The sequence below is a fragment of the Symsagittifera roscoffensis genome, chromosome 4, assembly GCF_963678635.1.
Source record: "Symsagittifera roscoffensis chromosome 4, txSymRosc1.1, whole genome shotgun sequence".
In the NCBI taxonomy this organism is placed as follows: Eukaryota; Metazoa; Xenacoelomorpha; order Acoela; family Convolutidae; genus Symsagittifera; species Symsagittifera roscoffensis.
Window position 1 is genome coordinate 62,564,150 of NC_087065.1, and position 19,659 is coordinate 62,583,808.

Here is a 19,659-nt window from a genome sequence, read left to right on the forward strand (position 1 = left end):
CTACGTCTACCAAATTTTAAATGGAAAAATTTCTTTCTAGGCAGACCTGTCAAACTTTTAAATGATTCTTTAGCAACGCAACAAAACTTACCACGAGAAAAAAAAACTGATAACTTTTGACCAGACCCAAGTTGAGCCGAAAAAAAACATGAACATTTTTAGGGTTTAAGTCCCTCCTGAAACTACAATGAACATTGCACTTGCAGCTACAATGATTGCACTTGCAGCTAAAGCTACAAAAGAACACGTAAAATCCGTAGTGTGGTAATGAAGCCGCAAAACTTGGGCATGCAAACAAAAGTCTATAAACTCAATTTTCAATGGAAAAAAGTTCACTAGCATACGTACTGAAAAAACGAAGTCGGGCCGTGACTCAAGCCCGAGACCTTGAGACGCAAAAGGCTATGGAGTTACCTCTCGGTCAAGTGGGAAGGAAATTGATTTTTTAAGGTACAATCATTCAGCAAGTTGAAAAAGGCTTCTTCGATTATCCCCATAACACTTCAAACTTTCTGGTTTTTGTAGTTGTTGTAAGTGTCATAACCGCTAAATGCGTAAAATTAGGATGTAAAGTATGGAGAAAAGATCTGTTTACAGTTGCTGGTCTTCACCAAGGAAAATTTCATTGCATTGTGACAACTTAAGAATCGTTTTTCCAACTTGAAATTCAAATGACGAGGGGAGAATGGAAAAGAGACTTGAACTATTGTGAATTATTGTAAGAAAAGTTGTTTGCGGTAAAACAAAGTCTAGCTCCCGATTACAAGACACGCAAGTGTAAATATTTTAAAGAATTCGCTATTTTCAAGAGTTACAGACAGGTTACTATTTACAAGAGTTACTGATAATTAATTTCCGTTTTCGAAATTAGAAGTCGATCACGTTTTTCGTGACCTTTACACTTTTGCTGTTCGATGGCGCAGTTTGCTTTCCTTTCAACAATAAAAACGCACCGAACCTAAAAATAAATCACAGACAAAGCGCGAAAAATCAAAACTTAGAGTGAACAAATTTTAAAGACTTTCTCCTGAATAACCAAACAAAAAAAATCACGAAGACCTAAATAAGAGTCTTCACTGTTACTCTTAAGAAACAACTTTCGATTTTCATAGAAAAATTTGTCTTCTTGGAGCACTGTTTCAAAAATTTTCTACAAACTGAATCAAGGATTTTTTACCTTTGTCGTTGCAGATTTTGGAAATGAATTTCAAAAACAAGCTCAAAAGCTAGCCCCAAAACAAAAATGGGGGTGTAGCGATTAGCATGTGTTCCTATTAGCATGCGTTAATTGTTTTGATTGGTTGTGCATTCCGATGAAAAACAAACTAGCCTTATTTTTCAACTAGTTTCGAAAACCACTCGATATATTAAGGAACTGAAAATTTAACTTTCGCCTAATTAAAAATTTGGCTACGTGCACTCTGATTAAATTGCAAATTTGAGTAAACAAAATGTGAAAAAGCGAACCTTCTTAGTAAAAAGCGAATCTTGAACTGCATTCTTTTCATGGGCATGCTAATTGGTACAGATGCTATTAGGCCGGTCCCCAGCAAAAATAGAGTGCGAACATGTTTTATCTACAAAAACAGAAGCAGCCGAACTAAATGAGTGTTTTGTCACGCTCTTGGCGATACTTAAGACAATTGAATACAACACTTAACTTCTTCGCTCATAAACAATTAAACGCAAAGCCAACTGCTATCATGCGTACACCTTAATGATTTTGAAACTAGTCAGTGTAGTGTAAATAAAAGAATAGAAAAGAAATTTAATTGAAAAACAGTAATTTTCATTCCAAATGTTTCTTATATGAAAAGGGATCAGATAGGATATATTCGGTGTCTAAATTTGCATGTACAAAACATCATTATGATAACAACGGGCATCTTAATGAATAATTATCAATTCAATCCTCGCATAGCAAAAATAACAACATCAAAATGAGCAACAGTCTCAGCTGATCTGTATTCGACTGTTTTATTAGTCTGCTGAAGGCTCTTCAAGCACAAGCACAGCTCTGCGAAATACATAATTTGTTAACACCAAGCCTAAACTGCCCTTTAGCCGAAGCGAAAGGAGCGCAGCCAGAAAATCTTATACATTTTTTTTCGTTTGCAATAAGGTACTGACTGGAATGCTGATAATTTTTTGTCTGTTATTCGATAATTGCATGGTTTCACTGCAAATTTAATGAAAAAAATTTTGTGGTGACATTGGTTGTATGCTGAGCATGATTTGTTCAAATTTCAAACCATTCGAAAGTCAACACCATTAAGGTCTGTGCTAGATAAACTATATCTGAACACATAACTTTCCGTTGCCCAACCAAGTTGGGCCTTCAAATGGTTTGAAGTGACTATTTGTTGTTTGCTGAAGCAAAGCATTGGACGACAAACAATATCGGGTTCAGTCATTCATTCAACATAAAGTACTAAACTTTATTCACCTAGTCACATTTGCACCCTACAGCAGCATTTGAATCCGTTCTTTGAGCCCCCCTCTCAAGTTAATGCTTATGTTTTAAATCTATTTTAGTTATGTCTCTAATGGGCTTGATGTTTTCTGGCCAAGTAACTGACTGCGAGAAAAAATGACGAAGCTATTAAGCCGCACAGGGTAGATAATACAAATTGAAACCCTTGCAAGTATCGGTTCTTCATGAAATTTAAAAACCCACGAACCCAGGCAAATGAAATAATTGAACAATTTACATTGCATCTATACTTCGCCAGCAGACCAGCAACTAGGATACATCCATCGAGAAACGGTTGAAATTTAGGACAAGATGTTCAAATAAGCGCAAACAGTATGATTGATTATGTGGAAGAGCAAAACAACAGCGATTCAGGCCACACATTACTCTACAGTAATTCGCCCCGGCTGCATATATTGAACTAATGCTTCTAAGGTTTAAGGTTCGATCCCTGCAGTGGGAGACATTTTTGTCATTACTTACTACTGTGATGCATGGCCGTGACTTGTAATAGTATGACGACCGATCAGCCAATCGGCTCATCCGCCAAAGAGAAGTGACTACATTACATTACTACATGAGTTGAATAGGAGACTGAATGTAGATTGTAGAATGAGAATGTAAAAAACTGCAAAATTAGATTTCTATAATAAACTTTAGTATCACAACAATAACGACATCGACACCAGGAACAAGGACCACTGCTCGTTTATTTAACCACCAAGCAAACACGGCATAGGCAGATACGATGGTGAACAATTCCAGATCGATTCGTAGGGTTGAAGAAGTTTAGGGACGGGACAAATGGGTGGGGGAGGGGAGTAATTGAGGAGACAATCGAAATAGTACAGCAGATGATTTAGAGTCCGGTCAAATTCTCTAGATTATAATTTAAGATTGAAGAAAAAACAACAACTGATCCCAACATAATAATTTACAGTTACTACCACAAATTTATCTACTCAAGTGAAGTGAAGTGGTCTCCAAGAGCAAGAGGACAGTTCGAAACACAAAAGAACTCAACTGAAATCAACCCCTCTTTAATTGTTAGTTTTTTAAAATCAAACTGATTTAAATTTCACTTCTACCAGTCATTGATGTGAAGCCTAATTTGAGTCCAATTGAGTTCAGCTTCGATTAGTGCACCACTTATAAGTCACATGTGAACAAAAGACTCCTTCTCAAGGAAACCTTCATAGCAAATTAGTGCACCAATGACAGTTCTTCAAAGTGCACTAATAGTAGAAGGCTGAGCAGTAGTAATTTTTACCCTTAGAACATTTGTATAATAATATATATCGTTGAGTCACAATTAACAAAAACCAGCACAGCAGTCTCATACATACAGTCTTTTGAGTTGAATTCAGTCCAGTTTTAAATCAGTAAAGCGACTTCTAATCTGTTGTATTATCTGTATTATTTCAAATTTTGTTTCTAAAAGTTTTAATTGGTAACGGAGCCAACTTTGATTCCCACTATAGCAAAAGCAAATGGTTCAGATTATTATCACATCCCGTCTTAACAACATCGTCCTTTTTGATCTCTCCGTTGTTGTTATTAATGAGCCATTTAGAAGCGAAGTGAGTTCTTTTACTGAGGAGATCATGGTGTCTACTTGGTCTTTTTGCCGCCTCCGAATGGCATTTTGAAGCTCTTCGTTTTCTTGGTCTTCTTACTACCCTTACCGTCCAGAGTGCCTGTGGCTTCGTTCTCAGTCTCGCCGCCTGTCGTCAGTCCCTTGTCCAGTCCGCTCTCAGTGTCTGAGGCCACCTGTTGCTGATTGCCTGCTGACCCACCTGGGGAGGAGGGGGACACTGGGGGGTGGGGCATAGTGGCCGCTCTGTTCTTTTTGTCCTTCTTACTCGACTCTACAAAAGCATTTTGAAACTCAGCACAAAATTAACACTCAGCAGGAAAACATTTCTATTAATTGTTAAATTCCGGAAAGAACGACAATTAATAGTTAATGGTTAAGCTAAGTTTGTCAGAGTTGAATCTTAATGTTAACGGTTTTCAGATCACTACTGAAAGCTAGGACCAATAGACTGTACAATGGTTTTCAATTAAATTAGACAAAGCTTCAATACACAGACGCGAAGCGACGCTTCGCAACACTTGCGATGCTAAAAACCCATTGCTCTAAAAAATGTTGAATGAAAAAAAGACAGAAGTCAGAAAAGTTCTGAAAAATAAAGTTGGAAAAATTAATTAGAAAAATAACCTGATGGAAGTTGAAAAATTACAGCCACAAAATTTTCATTTTGTATCAGATGAAATCACAGAGCTTAAAGTGCCTTCATATCATTCGGTAAATGACTCCGAAGTGCTCTTAATGAGATATCATAAGTCAAACTGCGAGAAAAAGAACTTGAGCTTGAACAATTAAGACTTCGTCAATGAAAAACAAAAACTCCACAGAAAGACAAAAAAACTGTTGGTTGCTATGTTGCTGACACATAATAATACGGCCACGTTTACTAATGAAAATATCGCCCACAGATAATTAAGAATCAACGAATGCAAGTAAATAGAAAAAAAGGACTAAGTTTTTCGAATTAACTTTCAAATTTGAAATAAAAATTGATGGACTTAAAATTCTGAATTTTAAGAAAGATTTATGATTGACGCATTTTTGATAAATTTAACTCAATTTGAGAAACTGGATCAGCAGGTGAACTTTTTACTTCGCTGGGAAATTTGATAATTAGGTTCCTTTTTCAAAACTAGAAGTCGATCACATTTTTTCGGACTTTTTTTTACTTTTGCTGCTCGATAGTGGAGGTTGCTTGCCTTTTAACTAAGAAACAAATCAAAAGTCAAGCCACGAAAAGTAAATTTGAGCCTGAACAAATTTTAAGACTTTTCCCGAAAAAAATCATCGCGACCTATATAGGAGTCTGAACTACGTTCATCGACTCATAAAAAATCCATTCAATTCAAGTCACTTTTGGGAAAGTGGAAGCGAGATGAAATAAAATTAAGCTACGACTGTTAGCTTAACAAAATTATTATAGAAAGGCGAACCAAATCGCGCCACTTGCTATACAACACAAATATAGCATGGCAAACTAACCGACAGAAAATGAGAAACCCGCAGAAATGCAACTTTTAAAATGTGGAAAAAATTGATTGACAGAAATGTTTACCATTCGCTTGAATCAATTTCTCGTTACATAAAAAAAAACATTCCAAGTGAGTCAATATGCCAAATGAGCTTCGAAAATAAAACTTAAAAGCGGTAATAATACCAGAGCACGCACGTTGAGCCAAAAAACATTTAGATAACCACCCTTCTTTTCTCAACGGACACGAAATGAGGCAGTTAAGCGGATACATTATAAGCCAAAACCTTTCAGGGCGAATAAGAGAAAAACCGAAAAAATAATGATATTGGATTTGGAGTTGATACATTCACAACCAACGTCAAAAACACATTTCGAATACAACGGGTATATAAAACACAAACTTTAGATAACAGCTATCTTTTGCTCATCAAACGACACGAAATGAGGCCGATAAGCCGACATAAACTGAGCAGAAGCCTTTTAAGCCCAATAAAGGGGAAAAGAGAAAAACACCAACGCCAAAAAAAAAAACGTGATAAACTGAAATCATTAGTTGATAAAATCAAAATCAAATAAACATAGTCAACTAACTGACAGTTGGAGAAGAGTACTGAACGCTAGAAAGCAGAACAAAATCTGACTGGTTTTTTGATTTTTGCTTTTCGAATTTCACGAACAACTTATGTTTGGCCCCTTTTTGACAAGATTAACCCAATTTGGAAACACTGGATCCATAAGTTAAATTGGAAGTCGATCACGTTTTTCGGGACCATTACAATTTTGCTGTTCGATAATGGGATTTGCCTGCCTTTTAGCAAAGGAAATTACTTGGACTTGAAAGAAAATAAAGTCAAGCCGCGAGAAAGTAATTTTGAGCCTAAGAAAATTTTTAGACTTCCTGAAAAAACCAAAATCATCGCGACCTAGATAAGAGCCTGAACTACGTTCAACAACTCTTAAAAACTGCCCGCGATCAACCTGTTCTCTACTACACTTTTAACACAGAGGCGAAGCGTATCTTCGCAGAACCTAGCGAGAACACGGCAAAAGCAGCTCTATAAAAGGCAATAAGAAAATTAGAAATAAGCCCCGAACTAGAAAAATTCGTCCACGTCTCTGATTCGAGCCTGCAAACTAGAGATTATGAGGGTCACACACTAACCACTCAACCATGGACTCTAAATTGGTACCAAACACTAGCCACAAATAAAGCAGAGAACAGATGCTATACAATTTCCGGCAATGCTACAGTGAAACTTTCAAATAAATGAATACTAACGAAAAAAAGAAGGTTCGTAATAATACACTTCGCTGATCGCAAGTGTAATCATGAAAGCTGATTTGAAAAAAAAAATCAAAAACAAGCGATGGAACCATTTGTGTAGAAGAAAAAAATCTGTGTAAAATCATAATTTCGAAAAGTTTAAGACATGAGACTGCTTTCTTGTCAATATGAATAAAATTTATTATAAAATAGAAAAACCTTTCTTAAAAATAAACTACCTGCATCATTATAAGAACAAATCCAAATGAACTCTGATGATTAAAGTTGCTTAGCTAAAAAAAGTCCATGCAGTGGAAAAATAAACCCTCGAAAAATGAGCAAACAGAAGATAGCGCGACGTTCAAAAATGTCCAATAGAAAATTTTCTTTCCAAAAATTGAGACTCCGGGCAGATCTCGAACCGCAGACCTCTGTTGCTGTGCGCTACCTACAATCTAAACGTGTGAAAGTAGTAAAAACAATTCGATATGCTGATTACAAGTAATACCTAACAGAAAACAGTTAAACTTTCTTCAAATTCGCGGAAGTTAGACCTTCCATATATCGACAGCAAGAAAACAAACACTTTCATATGCAATCTATATCCAAAACGGGTTAATCGGAAATTAAGCAGCAATCTTTTCAAATACAATCCAATAAAAAAGCTTGGCTTTCGTTATGTTTAAGCCAAGAAAGATTAGTTTTGAGAGAATTCCAACCCATTTCGTATCTCATCCTTTGTTGCCGTTGCTGATATTGGTACTGGTAATCCATCCCTGCAAAGCACGACAACAAACTCCAAGTTTAGATTAGTACTTTGAAAAACACATTGTTTTTTTGTTCCACCTACTGAACTCTATAAACCAAGGTCGTATCTATGCGTTTCCCTAAGAGGGTTGCCGTGCCGATTTTCATTTAAAAAAATGAAGATTGTTTTGGTTCATCAGTTCTATTTTACTCATTTTATTCAAGTAGAAGGCGCGTTTTTATTTGGCGCGTTTTTCATTTCAATATAACGTCAGGCACCAAATATATCTTCGGGAAAGTTTGAGAGGTTCGAGTGAAAATTCTCAGTTAACAAAGAAGTCCTTCCGGGGATAAAGTGATCGAAAACCTTTTCGCCAAATCTCGCGAACTTACTAATAGATGCAAAAAATATATGATATACTTACTGGACTGTGCTTCCGGAGCTGCGACAGGGGAGGGAGGATCTTCGGCTAAAACAGAATTATTTTTCAAATACTCAGCATGTTTCAATAGGTTAAAACACTCGGAACTTTCCATACTCGACATGAAGTTCACCAAAAATTAAAAATTAACAACTAGCTATACACCGCAAACAAACCATGGCAAGAAAACGGCAAAAAGTAGCACCAAAAAGGTAAAAAAAAACATTCAAAGGCAAAATAAGCTTTGAAATAAGCCGTGATCGAACCACCGACCTAGAGATTACGAGTCTCATCTTCGACATAAGCGGTCGAAATAAGTGCCAAAAAAGCGCATAGCTACCAATGAAGCGCATAAAACAAGGACTACTAAATTACCAATGCTATGCATTAAAATGAACACATTGAGCAAGTGTTTACCAAAATGAAAACTATTTCATGCGAGTTGGGTTGAAAAACAGTCGCTTCGTAACATAACACTACGATTGCTACCTCTCTTGGGTAAAAAATGACAAAAAGAAAACCATAATTTGCACTTTGCGGTAGTTTTGCGGTAGTAACAAAGCTGATGCAACTTGCGCATAATACCAGTTGGATCAAAATCTGTTGTCATGAAAAACTTTGCTATCAAACATTTTGAACCTCAAAATTCTAAGTCTCCATTCCCACACACATAAATAGGAAACATTTTTGTCATCAAACGATTCCTAACTCATTGTGAAAACGTTACAGGGCAATAAAACCTCAACCACTCAATACGTAACATTGCTTTTCTTTATTTACATCTGAGAAAACATTGCGAGGCAGGGGTTTATAAATCGGTGCAATAGGATTAAAAACAATTTCGTATTAATCGGATTAATGTACGCACCTGGGAGTCCTTGTGCTATTCTGGCGCTGGACTTGGTGTATGTGGTGAGTTCGTCATCTGTCACCTGGTCGAACGGGTTCTGGGCCGTGTAGTCTGTGAGGATAACGGCGTCCTTCTGGTGTTCTCTCTGGATGATGCCCTTGGAGAAGGCGGCTACTGCTCCTGGGTTGCTGCCCTGCAACTCTTGGTAGTGTCTGGCGTCTGTGTCTGAAAGTCCGTCCAGGATACGCGAAGTGTGTCCAGAGTTGCTCTTGTTCAAGTCACGATCGTCCTTCATCTACAGCCAAAAACACATTGTTTTCAGGATCCTGTTTTTCCACGCAGATCACGTTTTGAACTGGACTTTCATTTGATTCATAACTTTGATTTATTATATCGCTTCGCTGTTTTTGTTTAATAAAGTGATTCCGTTTAAATACTGACCGTGTTGATTTTGCTCTTGAGTTCGTACTTTGCGGTGATCACCGGGGCGAACTGGTGTGGTCCATCTATCTTCACCACCAGGTCTGTGTCATCTTTGCGCACCCACTGAAAAAAAAACAGAAATATTCTAATATTTGATATCAGTAAAATGAGTGAGTGGAGATGAGAATTACTTATAGCTGAATTAAGTATATTGTATACTAATTCTTTAACTGGAATATTTATATCTCTTTTCAACATTCGGATACCGATAGAAAAATAGACGCTTAGATTTGATTAGAAAAGCCCAGTTTTGCAGGACACAGATCTTGCATGCTAGCAACACTACATGTTTCAACTCACGGTAAGCCCCGGTAAGTTTTAGTCAGCTATGTTGTGTGCCGTAATAACCGCGTGTATATCCGAAAGATTATAGCTATCGGTTTATAACATCGTACTTCATATATCAGATATCATCGTCCAGTGAGCTTACCTTGATCTTGGTCTTTTTGTCCGCTGGCGTGTCTCCGTCCGAGAAGATTTCAGCCTCCGTTCTCTCGTAGCCACCCGAGTGGATGTATCTATCTCGTGAGTTCTTAGTCGCCCGTAGGGTCTCACTGTCCGAGAAGTATCCCATTGAGCTAGTCGCTGGAGGCACCTCAACATCAAACTTGGGCTTGGTGGGGACTTTGATCAATGGATTCTTGTATATGTATCCGGTCCTGTAGCCGCTGTTGTCAAACTGGCGCATCTTAGTTTCGAACAACATCTCTCCGAACTTCCATTGTCGTCCTCCCTCAGAATCGAGGTCTCCTCCACTCCAGGCACTCTGGAAAACCTTCTGAGCCTCGTCTTCGCCGACAAGACTGATATTGTCCACGTTGCCGCCAGCAGCTTGCAGGCACTGCAGCTAAAACACGCAACTCAGTTGAAGAACGATCCAAGCACGAAGTCAAGAAGACAATGCAAACATTCTCAAAGAGCGACATTATTTCCTTCAATCGTTTCATTCAAAATTTAGCTTCTTCGAATCGCTTAATATCGCTGAGAGCATCTCAGCTCCATAAATATGAGATAAGACTTATCGAGTTGGCAGATTGTTATTATGAATACTTAGCTAAGACCTTTAATCTACAAAGGATAGAAAGTACTTTTCCCGAAAACCAAAGTTGACTCCCTGATTGAAAATTTCTGGATAGGAAATCCTTGCGTCAACCTCAAGCAAAGAGCAAAAGTTCATGATGGGTTCTGACCCAGCGATATTTTGATTTTCTAACCTGTGACCTGCATGCTTGCACCAGGTTTGTGGTTAGCTGCCATGTCTCTTCAATTGTGGCTCCGCACACTACTGCTCCCAGGTTGCTCAGCAGCATCACTTTGTTCACGGCTCCCAACTCCCTCGACAAAGACTCCTTCACATCGTCCGAGAGAGCTCCTCCCCCTGAGACGAAGAAGGGGTGGGTGGAGATATTACCCAGCACACAACTGTCCACTCCTGTGCGTAGGAGGCCGTGCTTCATAGCGGAAACCTGAAGCACTCACCACAAACATTACCCAAAAACTCAAACCCTCATTAATCAGACCCAGACATCACTCAAGGGATCCACCTTCAAGTATACTACATACATTTCCATGGAACCCTATTTTTTGTAAATGCGGTTTCATTTATATGAATTGGACAAATTTCCAGTTCGGCATATTTCAAAATCAAAATTTACACAGAGGCGAAGCAGAGCTTGGCACCACTTGCGATACAATACAAAAATAAAAAAAACAGTCGAAAAAAATAGAAAAAATTAGTTGAACCAAATATTTCGTAAACAACAACTATCCTCTATAAAAAACAACTACAGGCCCAGCTAAAGCTGGAGGTACGTGTTTAATATTGAATAAGTTTGCTATGCTGATGCGGCACGAAAAGTGTGATTTCAAAAATTGGACTTTGCCTAAAACATAAATTGTTTCTCTACTAAAATAAGTCAGAGTAAGAAATTTTGAGATAATCAATTTTCCCAAGGAGATAAAATTTCTCTTACAAAAAGTTAAGGAATCGCTGCCTCAGCAGGAGCAATTATCGCAACCCATTCTTTCAATGGAACTTTCATCTCAGATTTGATTGATTCAAAAAATTACTAAAAAGCGGTCGAAAGTTTTGAGAACCAATCAAAAAACTTTTCAAAACCCATAAAGTTTTTCTGCAAACCGTTTGAACCCAAAATCTCAGGTATGGCGGGTAGTTTTCGAGAATATTAAAAAAATTTAAAACGGTCAAAAAATCAACAATTTGACTTTTCAGAGGGCGATAACTTCTTGTGTAAAACTTTTCGTTAGTGTCCGCTAATGCAGAGGAGGTTCTAACTACCCGTTATCTCATTGAACCAACAATATCGGATTTGGGAGAGTAGTTTTCGAGAAAAGTCAAAATCTTTTAAAAAAACGGTCACAAAATCAAGATGTTTACTTTTTCGAGGGCCATAACTTTTGGAGTAGAAAAAAAATTGGGCGTAGTAGCAAAATTAAATGAATTTCCCAACGCCCATTCTGAGAATTGTAATTCCAAAATCTTAGGAAAGCCAGGGTAATTTTCGAGAATATTCAAAGTTTAAAAAACGGTCAAAAAAAGTTTGACTTTTCAGAGGGCGATACCTTCTTGTATAAAATTTTTTGTTAGTGTCCGCTAATGCAGAGGAACTTCCCACTAACTGCTATCTCATTGAACTCACAATATCAGATTTGAGAGGTTAGTTTTCAAGAAAAGTCGAAAATATCCACAAAACGGTCAAAACTAAGAAATTTGACTTTTCCGAGGGCCATAACTTTGTGCAAAAAAAATTAGTCGGAGCCTCTTAAGCAAGGGAATCTTTAAAGACATTTCTATCCATTGAAACTAAGAACTCAAATTTGAGAGAGATAGTTTTCGAGAAAACGAAAAGAAAAATCAAAAATATGGGTCAAATTGTCCCCCATACTTTTTCGAAGACTGTAGACAGGGGGGTCATGTAAAAAAATACTGTAGGAGATTATGCAGGCACACAGTGAATAAGCGGTCTTTCAATTGATACTCCTTTTTTGAAAACTAGGAGAGGTTCTAAGAAAAACTAAAATTTTTGCATAAAAGTTCTAAAAATATCGAAACGAAAAAAAATGAAAACTCAACAAACAGATTAGTAAACATACAGCCAACTTGAAAAGTGCGGAGGGGAGTGCTAAAATTGTGTTAATCTTGAAACGTCTCAAAATTAGGTCATCAAGCCGATGAAAAAATAGGCCAAAATGTACTTGGCCCAAGGAATTTTTTAAGCGAAACAAAAAAAAACAAAGAAGGAAATATAAAGTCATGGTAAGTAAAATTATAAAATTTAAGCGTAATTCAAACGCTGAAAACAACATAAAACAATTGCGCGTAGAAAAAACAATTTCGAGATGTGACAACTAAGCCGACAACAGAAAAGCAGACAAATAATTGGCCGACAATTTTTTGAGAAACAGAATATATCCTGTTTGAAAAAAAAAATAGGTCACGGTCAGGCTCAAATCCAGGACCTTTGGCTTCTCAGGCATATTTGTTACCTTCAGGCTAAGTTGGTCAGGAACACTAAGAAATTTGAATCCATAATCAAACAAGGTAGAGATGAGTCCAGACGAGTCCTGTGGACAAAGCTGTTTACGGGAAAAAAGTCTAGAACCCGGCTGCAATAGGGTAATAACTTAGTAGCTAAGAGATATACAAACTTTAAGACTTTTCCTGAAACAACAAACATAGCTAACAGACAGTTGGAAAAGAGTCAATGAACGCAAGTAAACAGAAAAAAAACGTCAATTCTCGATTTCCGAAGAAAAAATAGCTGGCCTTACGGCTCTCTGAATTTCTACAACAATTTATAATTGACACTTTTTCGATTAAAAAAACCCAATTTGAACATACTGGATCAATAAAAAAAATTCCGTGAAATAAATTCCGTTTTCGAAATAAGTCAATCACGTTTTTCGAGACCTTTACACTTTCGCTGTTCATTAGTGGAGTTTGTCTTGTTTCTAACAAAATAATTGAACTGAAATAATTGACAGAAAAAAAAGTGAAAAGAACCTCCAAATATCAAATTTCAGCCTGAACAAAATTTAGGACTTTTCCTGAAAAAAACTCATCACGAACTATATAAGAGTCTGAACTATGTTCATCGACTATTCAAAATATGAACAGAACAGAGAAAACTCGCTTAATTTAAGCAAGGTATTCGTTTTGATGTTTTGTGCTTGTAATTGAATTTGATTGCCCTAAAATTCCTGCACTGAAAATCTGACCCCCACCCCCTTGTGAAAATCCCAGATCCCTGACCTTATTGTTTGGATATGCCATATTACCATGTGATGTATTTGTGATTGTGAGTGATACTGACCGCGTTGACATGGGCCTCTTTGAGGTGTAGGATGCACCTGACATCTGGTCTGGCTCTGTGCAGTGCCGTGTGCATACTGGTGGCCACGCCACTCACTCCGAATGTGGTGCTTCCAGGATGCATCACATTGCCATGCTGGTCCACTTTGACCAGGGTGGTGGCACTGATCTCCTGCAGGTGCAGGCCACTAGGGTTGATCAACACACTGTCCTGCTCGCCTACAGATAAACACTAATGGTCATAAACAGCTTAGACAACCTAAAAGGAACCCATGCACCATGAGTTTAATAGAAAAACATAGAGAGTGAAAGGCTTAAACTTAAAAACACATGCCTATTGCCTAAACTTCAAAGACATTTTTATTCCACTGGTGATTCTACAACTAAATACGCTTTAGAAACTACAAAAAACATTCGCACTATTACCACCGCTTCGAAAATGAGAGAGAAGCTTTGAAAGTAAAACTGACAAAAAGCTTGAAAAAATGTCTTAATCTAAATTTCAACCAAAACCCATTAAAACTCGAAAACTTCCAACAGAACGTTAGAAAATTGTAAACGAACCAAAGAAACCGAGAGAAAAGACTGAATTAGAAATTCCACCTTTGAGTTTCAAATAATTATCATGACACCCAGACATATCCGCCCGAGTCACTTCCGCCCCAAAAACAGTCAGTTCCTGAAATGACTGCTTTTGGGGCGGAATCGACTGGGTTTTTGGGGCTGAAGTGTCTGGGGCGGAAACGAATGGGTCGGGAATGTCTGATCACGAATAATCGTCATCATTAATTTAACACCATCTTCGTGTATTCGACAGTGGTATTCTCATATCGATTCTTTCGAGAGCTAAAGCGGCTTCATAAACTAGGTCATTAATGAAGCCATTATTTACGCTGCCTTCTTACGCCGCCTTCGTTTTTCATTATTACTATTTATTTGCCAACAGGTTAGAATCGAGATAAAGCGGCTTTCTTTTTTACCGTTAATGGAACTGCATATCGTACTCATTTCAAAACCTACTTTTAAAAAAAATTATTACCAGCGGGTTCAAATCGTAATAAACCCTAAAGCGGCTTTTTTTTATCGTGAATGGAGCTGAGAATCGCACTCATTTCATCACCTACTTCTTAAAAAAATCATTCGTTTCCTCAAAAAAAAAAAGAAAAAAAACGCACCTGAATAAAAATCACTGCCTGTTTGCCAAATAGCTTTCGTTTCTTTTTCCAAATGATTTACAACAAAACTTTTATAATTTCCCCATACATTGGTCTGTGAGGCACTGAGGCTAAATAAGCGGTGGATAGTAACTTACCTTTTGCACTGTGACTTTCAAACGATCCCACTAAATATTGACATAATCTTTTTCTAATAGTTATACTAAAACATAGGTTGTTATTCTTTCTAATGTCGACATCAATCTAAAGAAACTGAGGCTCTCCGAAAGCTGGCATCATTTAGGCTTGACAAAAATAGATGTGCATCTGTCAGCTACCGTTTGCATCAGCGCTTTTTTCAAATGCAGAAATCTTCACAATTGGATTTGAATAGTAATGACTCGGATCGATATTTCCCTGATCTAGCGCTAGATGAGATATCCAACTAACCGGAGACTCTGGCTGAGATGTGGGTGGTGGTTCCGACGGAGGAGTCTGCCCAGCCCTCTTGGTCCAGCAGTCGGAACAAGGAAGCCAGCTTGCATCTGAGGAAGCGCTCTCCTTTACTGTAGCCACTCGCGTCCACTCCACGCAGATCGGCTATAGGGGTCACACTGCCACCGGCTGAAACGACACACACACTCACTAACAATTCCATAGTACACACAATACTGAATCAAGCTGTAATTGATGGTTAATAAATGATTGCATTTGAGACGACGTTGATCACATGAAGCTTCGAAAAGCTTGTAATTCATTGAAATTGACGACAACACTCCTCAAATTTCTTCATTTGGAGCCAATTTAAAAAAAAATCATAACGAGTAATACCAAGAGTATTCATTTAATGTCAGTGAAAGTGTTCAGTAGTTAAAGATGATGAAATGATATCAGAGAAAAACTGCATGACATAAAATGGCTAAAAACATATTTTCCTTTGTTGAAATTTAAAAAGATTGTCTGCAGACTACATAGTAGCGCCAATAGAAAAAACCGACAACACAGAGAAAAATAGTAAACAATAGGTTGTACATTTACTGTTTTACAGTAACTATGTAACCAATACAATTCAATGGCTGACAGATTAAAAAGATGTTCGCTGATGACACCATTAAACAATAGCAGAGGCTACACATTTGAACTTTCAATTCTGACTGTTGTTAAGAGGCGATTCTGAGATAGAGTGTGCGCTTACATGCTTTACTGGGCGTCGAGCCCACAGCTGCGGGAGGGGGTCCCGCGTCTGAAAAATCAAGTCACTTACAAACCTTACCATACAATCCTTATCACATGCAAAAAATATCACACAATTGAGGTAAATTGACCATCCGCAATGATACTGATTTCAGCAAGTGGCTTAACATGCATAACTTTATCATTTTTTAGTTTCTTATCCAACTTCTATAAATGAAAAAGCTTCCAAACATAAACTAACATATCGGGGTGCATCGCACTTTAAGAAAAGATAAAAACCTAAAGCGGCTAGTAAAAATAAAACATCACCAACAGACAGTTGGAAAAGAACCAATGAAATGAATTCCAGTAAACCAAAAAATAATTGAAAACTGTTTCGAATTTTGATTTTCAAAAAAAATGTCACCTTTTAAAGCAGTTTCTCTAAATTTTCGCGATATCTTAAAAATAAAACCCACTTTTGAATCTAAAAGTCACTCATATTTTTGCACGCCATTTGCAACTTTCTTTTGCAGTTCGAGAGCGTCCAGCCCTTCAGAAAAAAAATTTAATTGAACTAATTTGCATGAATTTGGAGTCAATTTAAAACAAGTATTTTATATCTAATTGTATCCTTTGATAATTAACACTAAACAATTATGATATATTACTAAAACTTATAATTTTTACAGCTGAAGCTATTTATAGTTTCAGCCAGAGAAAAAATAATTTAGAAAGCAGTTGCTCTTCCTCTCCTCTAACCTCGTAAGAATACCAGTATATACTAGATCTATTGAGACTCGGAAATATAAGAGTAAGATTAGGAACGGTATTTGCCTAAGAGTTGCACGAATCTATCCGGCCGAAAATTAGATAGCGTGACGAACAGACGGCGTACCTTATCCAAAATTGCTGTATGAGAAGTCCACCGCGGACTTTCACTCACCTCAACTGCGAGAGAGTAATTTTTCTTCGTTAGGCAAATGAATTTGAAGTGAACTTTAGAAAACTAAAAACCAAACCGTACAAATTTGAGGTGAACCACTTCTGGTTCTGAGACTATTTCCACAAAGAAAACGTAAAAATGACCAAACAAGTCAATTGACGTTGATGAATACTTTAACATTTACATCACTTGGCTAAGCAGTCAGCTTTTATTTCACTGGGATATCCGATAATTAATTTCCGTTTTCGAATTTGGAAGTCGATCACGTTGTTTGTGACCATTACACTTTTCTTTCCTTTTAACAATGGAAATCCACGGAACTTAAGAAATCACAAGTCAAATCGCGAAAAATCAAAATTGAGCGTGACCAAATTTTGTGACTTTTTCCTGAAAAAATGCAAACAAAAAAAGCAGCAAGACCTATATAAGAGTCCTCACTACGTTCATTACTTTAAAAAATCAAGATTGAGCGTGAACAAATTTTAAGACTTTTTCCTGAAAAAAAATCAGCAAGACCTACCTAATTCGACTTTCATTATTAATTTTTATTAGGGCTGGGTCTGAAGTGGGTACTGGTTTGAGTTTTCTGATTTTTGTCGTTTTAGAGGTACAAAGGAGAAAGAGAATGAGCTGAACTGAAGCTTCAAGAAAACTGGCATATCTAAATTATTACGTTCTGAGACTAGCAACAGGAAGAATTGGTAGAATTGAATAGCAATAGGTAAGTGGAACTGAGGGAGTCTACAAATCGATTCAATTCCCCCTGAAGGCAGGCTTTGATCATTTCATGCAACTCTTTTTCCAAAATCAATTCAATCATTGAATGAAAGGTAAAAAGATAAACATTTATATTTAGAAATTGAAAAATTTCCAGGAGTGTTACAGCATCATCACTTTCATGGGCGATAAATGCTGCTGAGCCCTCATCAGGAATGATTGAAATACCAATGCGTCTCGACTTGAATTCAAATTCAATTCTACAAGATCAATTGAAGCATTGATATTTTCAATGTCTAGCTCACCATTAATCAGTTACGATCCGCGACATGCAAACAGCGAAAGGTTACACTGAAATTTACATCCGGCTGAGGAAAGGCAGGAAACTTAATGTATCCTCAATTAAACTCATCGGAGAGGGATAGTCAAGGAAAAAAATACAATCTACCCTTTGTAAACCATATTACGATACTATTGTTTTAATTTAAAAATAGCTGATAAAACTTTTTCACATCCCCAGAAAAAAATGTTCACGTCATGCAAACACATGAATCTGTAGTAAAAACAAATGAAATCTGTATTTACTCAGTCACTAGCTACATTCACCGATTGTGTAATGGACTTTCACACAGATTAAGCAGTTGCATGTTATACAGCGGCATTTGCTCACACGACACAGCTGACTGCATTTTCAAGAGCTTTATCAAATATTTTGAACTGATGAATACACCACGAAATATCACAACGCAAGTCGAATATCTGCATCTCATTAAGGGCAGCGTGCTAATTGTTTTCCAAATGGGCTATTAGACAAAAACTTATATATTGCATGTTATACTCATATATAGAACTTATCAGAACTGACATGATCTGTAGGTACGAAACTAAGTAATCAAACTTCAAAACTGCATGGCAAATATCAAAACAACACAGTTTGAGCAGAATCAATGATTTCAAGTAACCCAGAAAACATATGATTGAATTACTTCAAAAAAATGTAACATTCGAAACAAATATCAATTCAAAGCTCTTTGAACTTCAGGAATCTTTAAAGTTATTGATATTTTTGATCAACTAATAAAATCTGAGAAAACTGAATCATTATATACAATTTTTATTCCGCTGGAAGTTTTGAAAACTAAAATACATTTTCAAATTAGACTTCATTCAGATTTTTTTTGCGCAATTTCAAGTTTTTGAAGATCATAATTTTAATTTACTCAGCTTTTCGCAAATGAACTTAGAGTGAACTTATAAAGACAAAATTGAAACCGCTAAAAAAACAGAAAGCTGGAAAAAAGTCCATGAATTCAAGAAAACTAAAAAACAATGATTGACTTTTCAACTACCGAATTTCGAAGAAAAAATAATTCTACTAAACAATCTCCCACTTCAAGAAAGAGGCTAGATTATACAGTACATTAAGTTAGTCGAATTTTCGACCCATCAGAAAAATTAGAATTCTCAAAACAAGCTCTAGTGCTAATCTACTGTATTTATTTATAGGGGTGGAGATTCTTTAGTAGATACCATAGACTGTTAAGTAGAGCAGAAAAAATACAACGCGTTGAAAAAATGAACATTCAGGAACCTGTTATATTTGTCGTTTTTAAAATAAAACTAACCGAATTAGAGAAAACGGGGTCAAAAGTGAACTTTTTTTCCGCTGGGAAATCTTAAATTTAAAATCGATTTCGAGCCCATAAAACTTTTGTTTTATTTCGCCATTTGCTTTTTTGTTGACAGAGAACCTAATTTTCTTTACATGTATAGTGAAAAAAAAAGAAACCAAACTTACGAAAGTTTTTTCCTGGGAAAAAAAAATAAAAACATACGAACGCCCTAAAGACGTGAATTCATTTAATTCATTCAAAGCATTCACTGACTACATTTGATTACGCGGTAGACAGAACTTCCAAGATGGATTCAATTTTTAAAGGTTTTTGTAATGGACTTTCACACAGATTAAGCAGTTGCATGTTATACAGCGGCATTTGCTCACACGACACAGCTGACTGCATTTTCAAGAGCT

The 19,659-nt window shown here is 36.8% G+C and overlaps 1 protein-coding gene across 1 annotated transcript; it reads right to left on the reverse strand.

The window, feature by feature from the left end:
- Nucleotides 1–1,753: 1,753 nt before the first annotated feature.
- Nucleotides 1,754–19,648, reverse strand: LOC134844982 (protein hu-li tai shao-like). Its single transcript, XM_063861809.1, has 11 exons — nt 19,582–19,648; nt 15,987–16,034; nt 15,242–15,415; nt 13,639–13,856; nt 10,519–10,770; nt 9,735–10,151; nt 9,263–9,367; nt 8,840–9,116; nt 7,975–8,019; nt 7,522–7,578; nt 1,754–4,341 (listed from the first exon to the last, which is right to left on the reverse strand). The coding sequence occupies exons 1-11, from the start codon at nt 19,646–19,648 to the stop codon at nt 4,085–4,087; spliced, it is 1,917 nt and encodes a 638-aa protein (XP_063717879.1). The 3' UTR covers nt 1,754–4,084.
- Nucleotides 19,649–19,659: the final 11 nt, after the last annotated feature.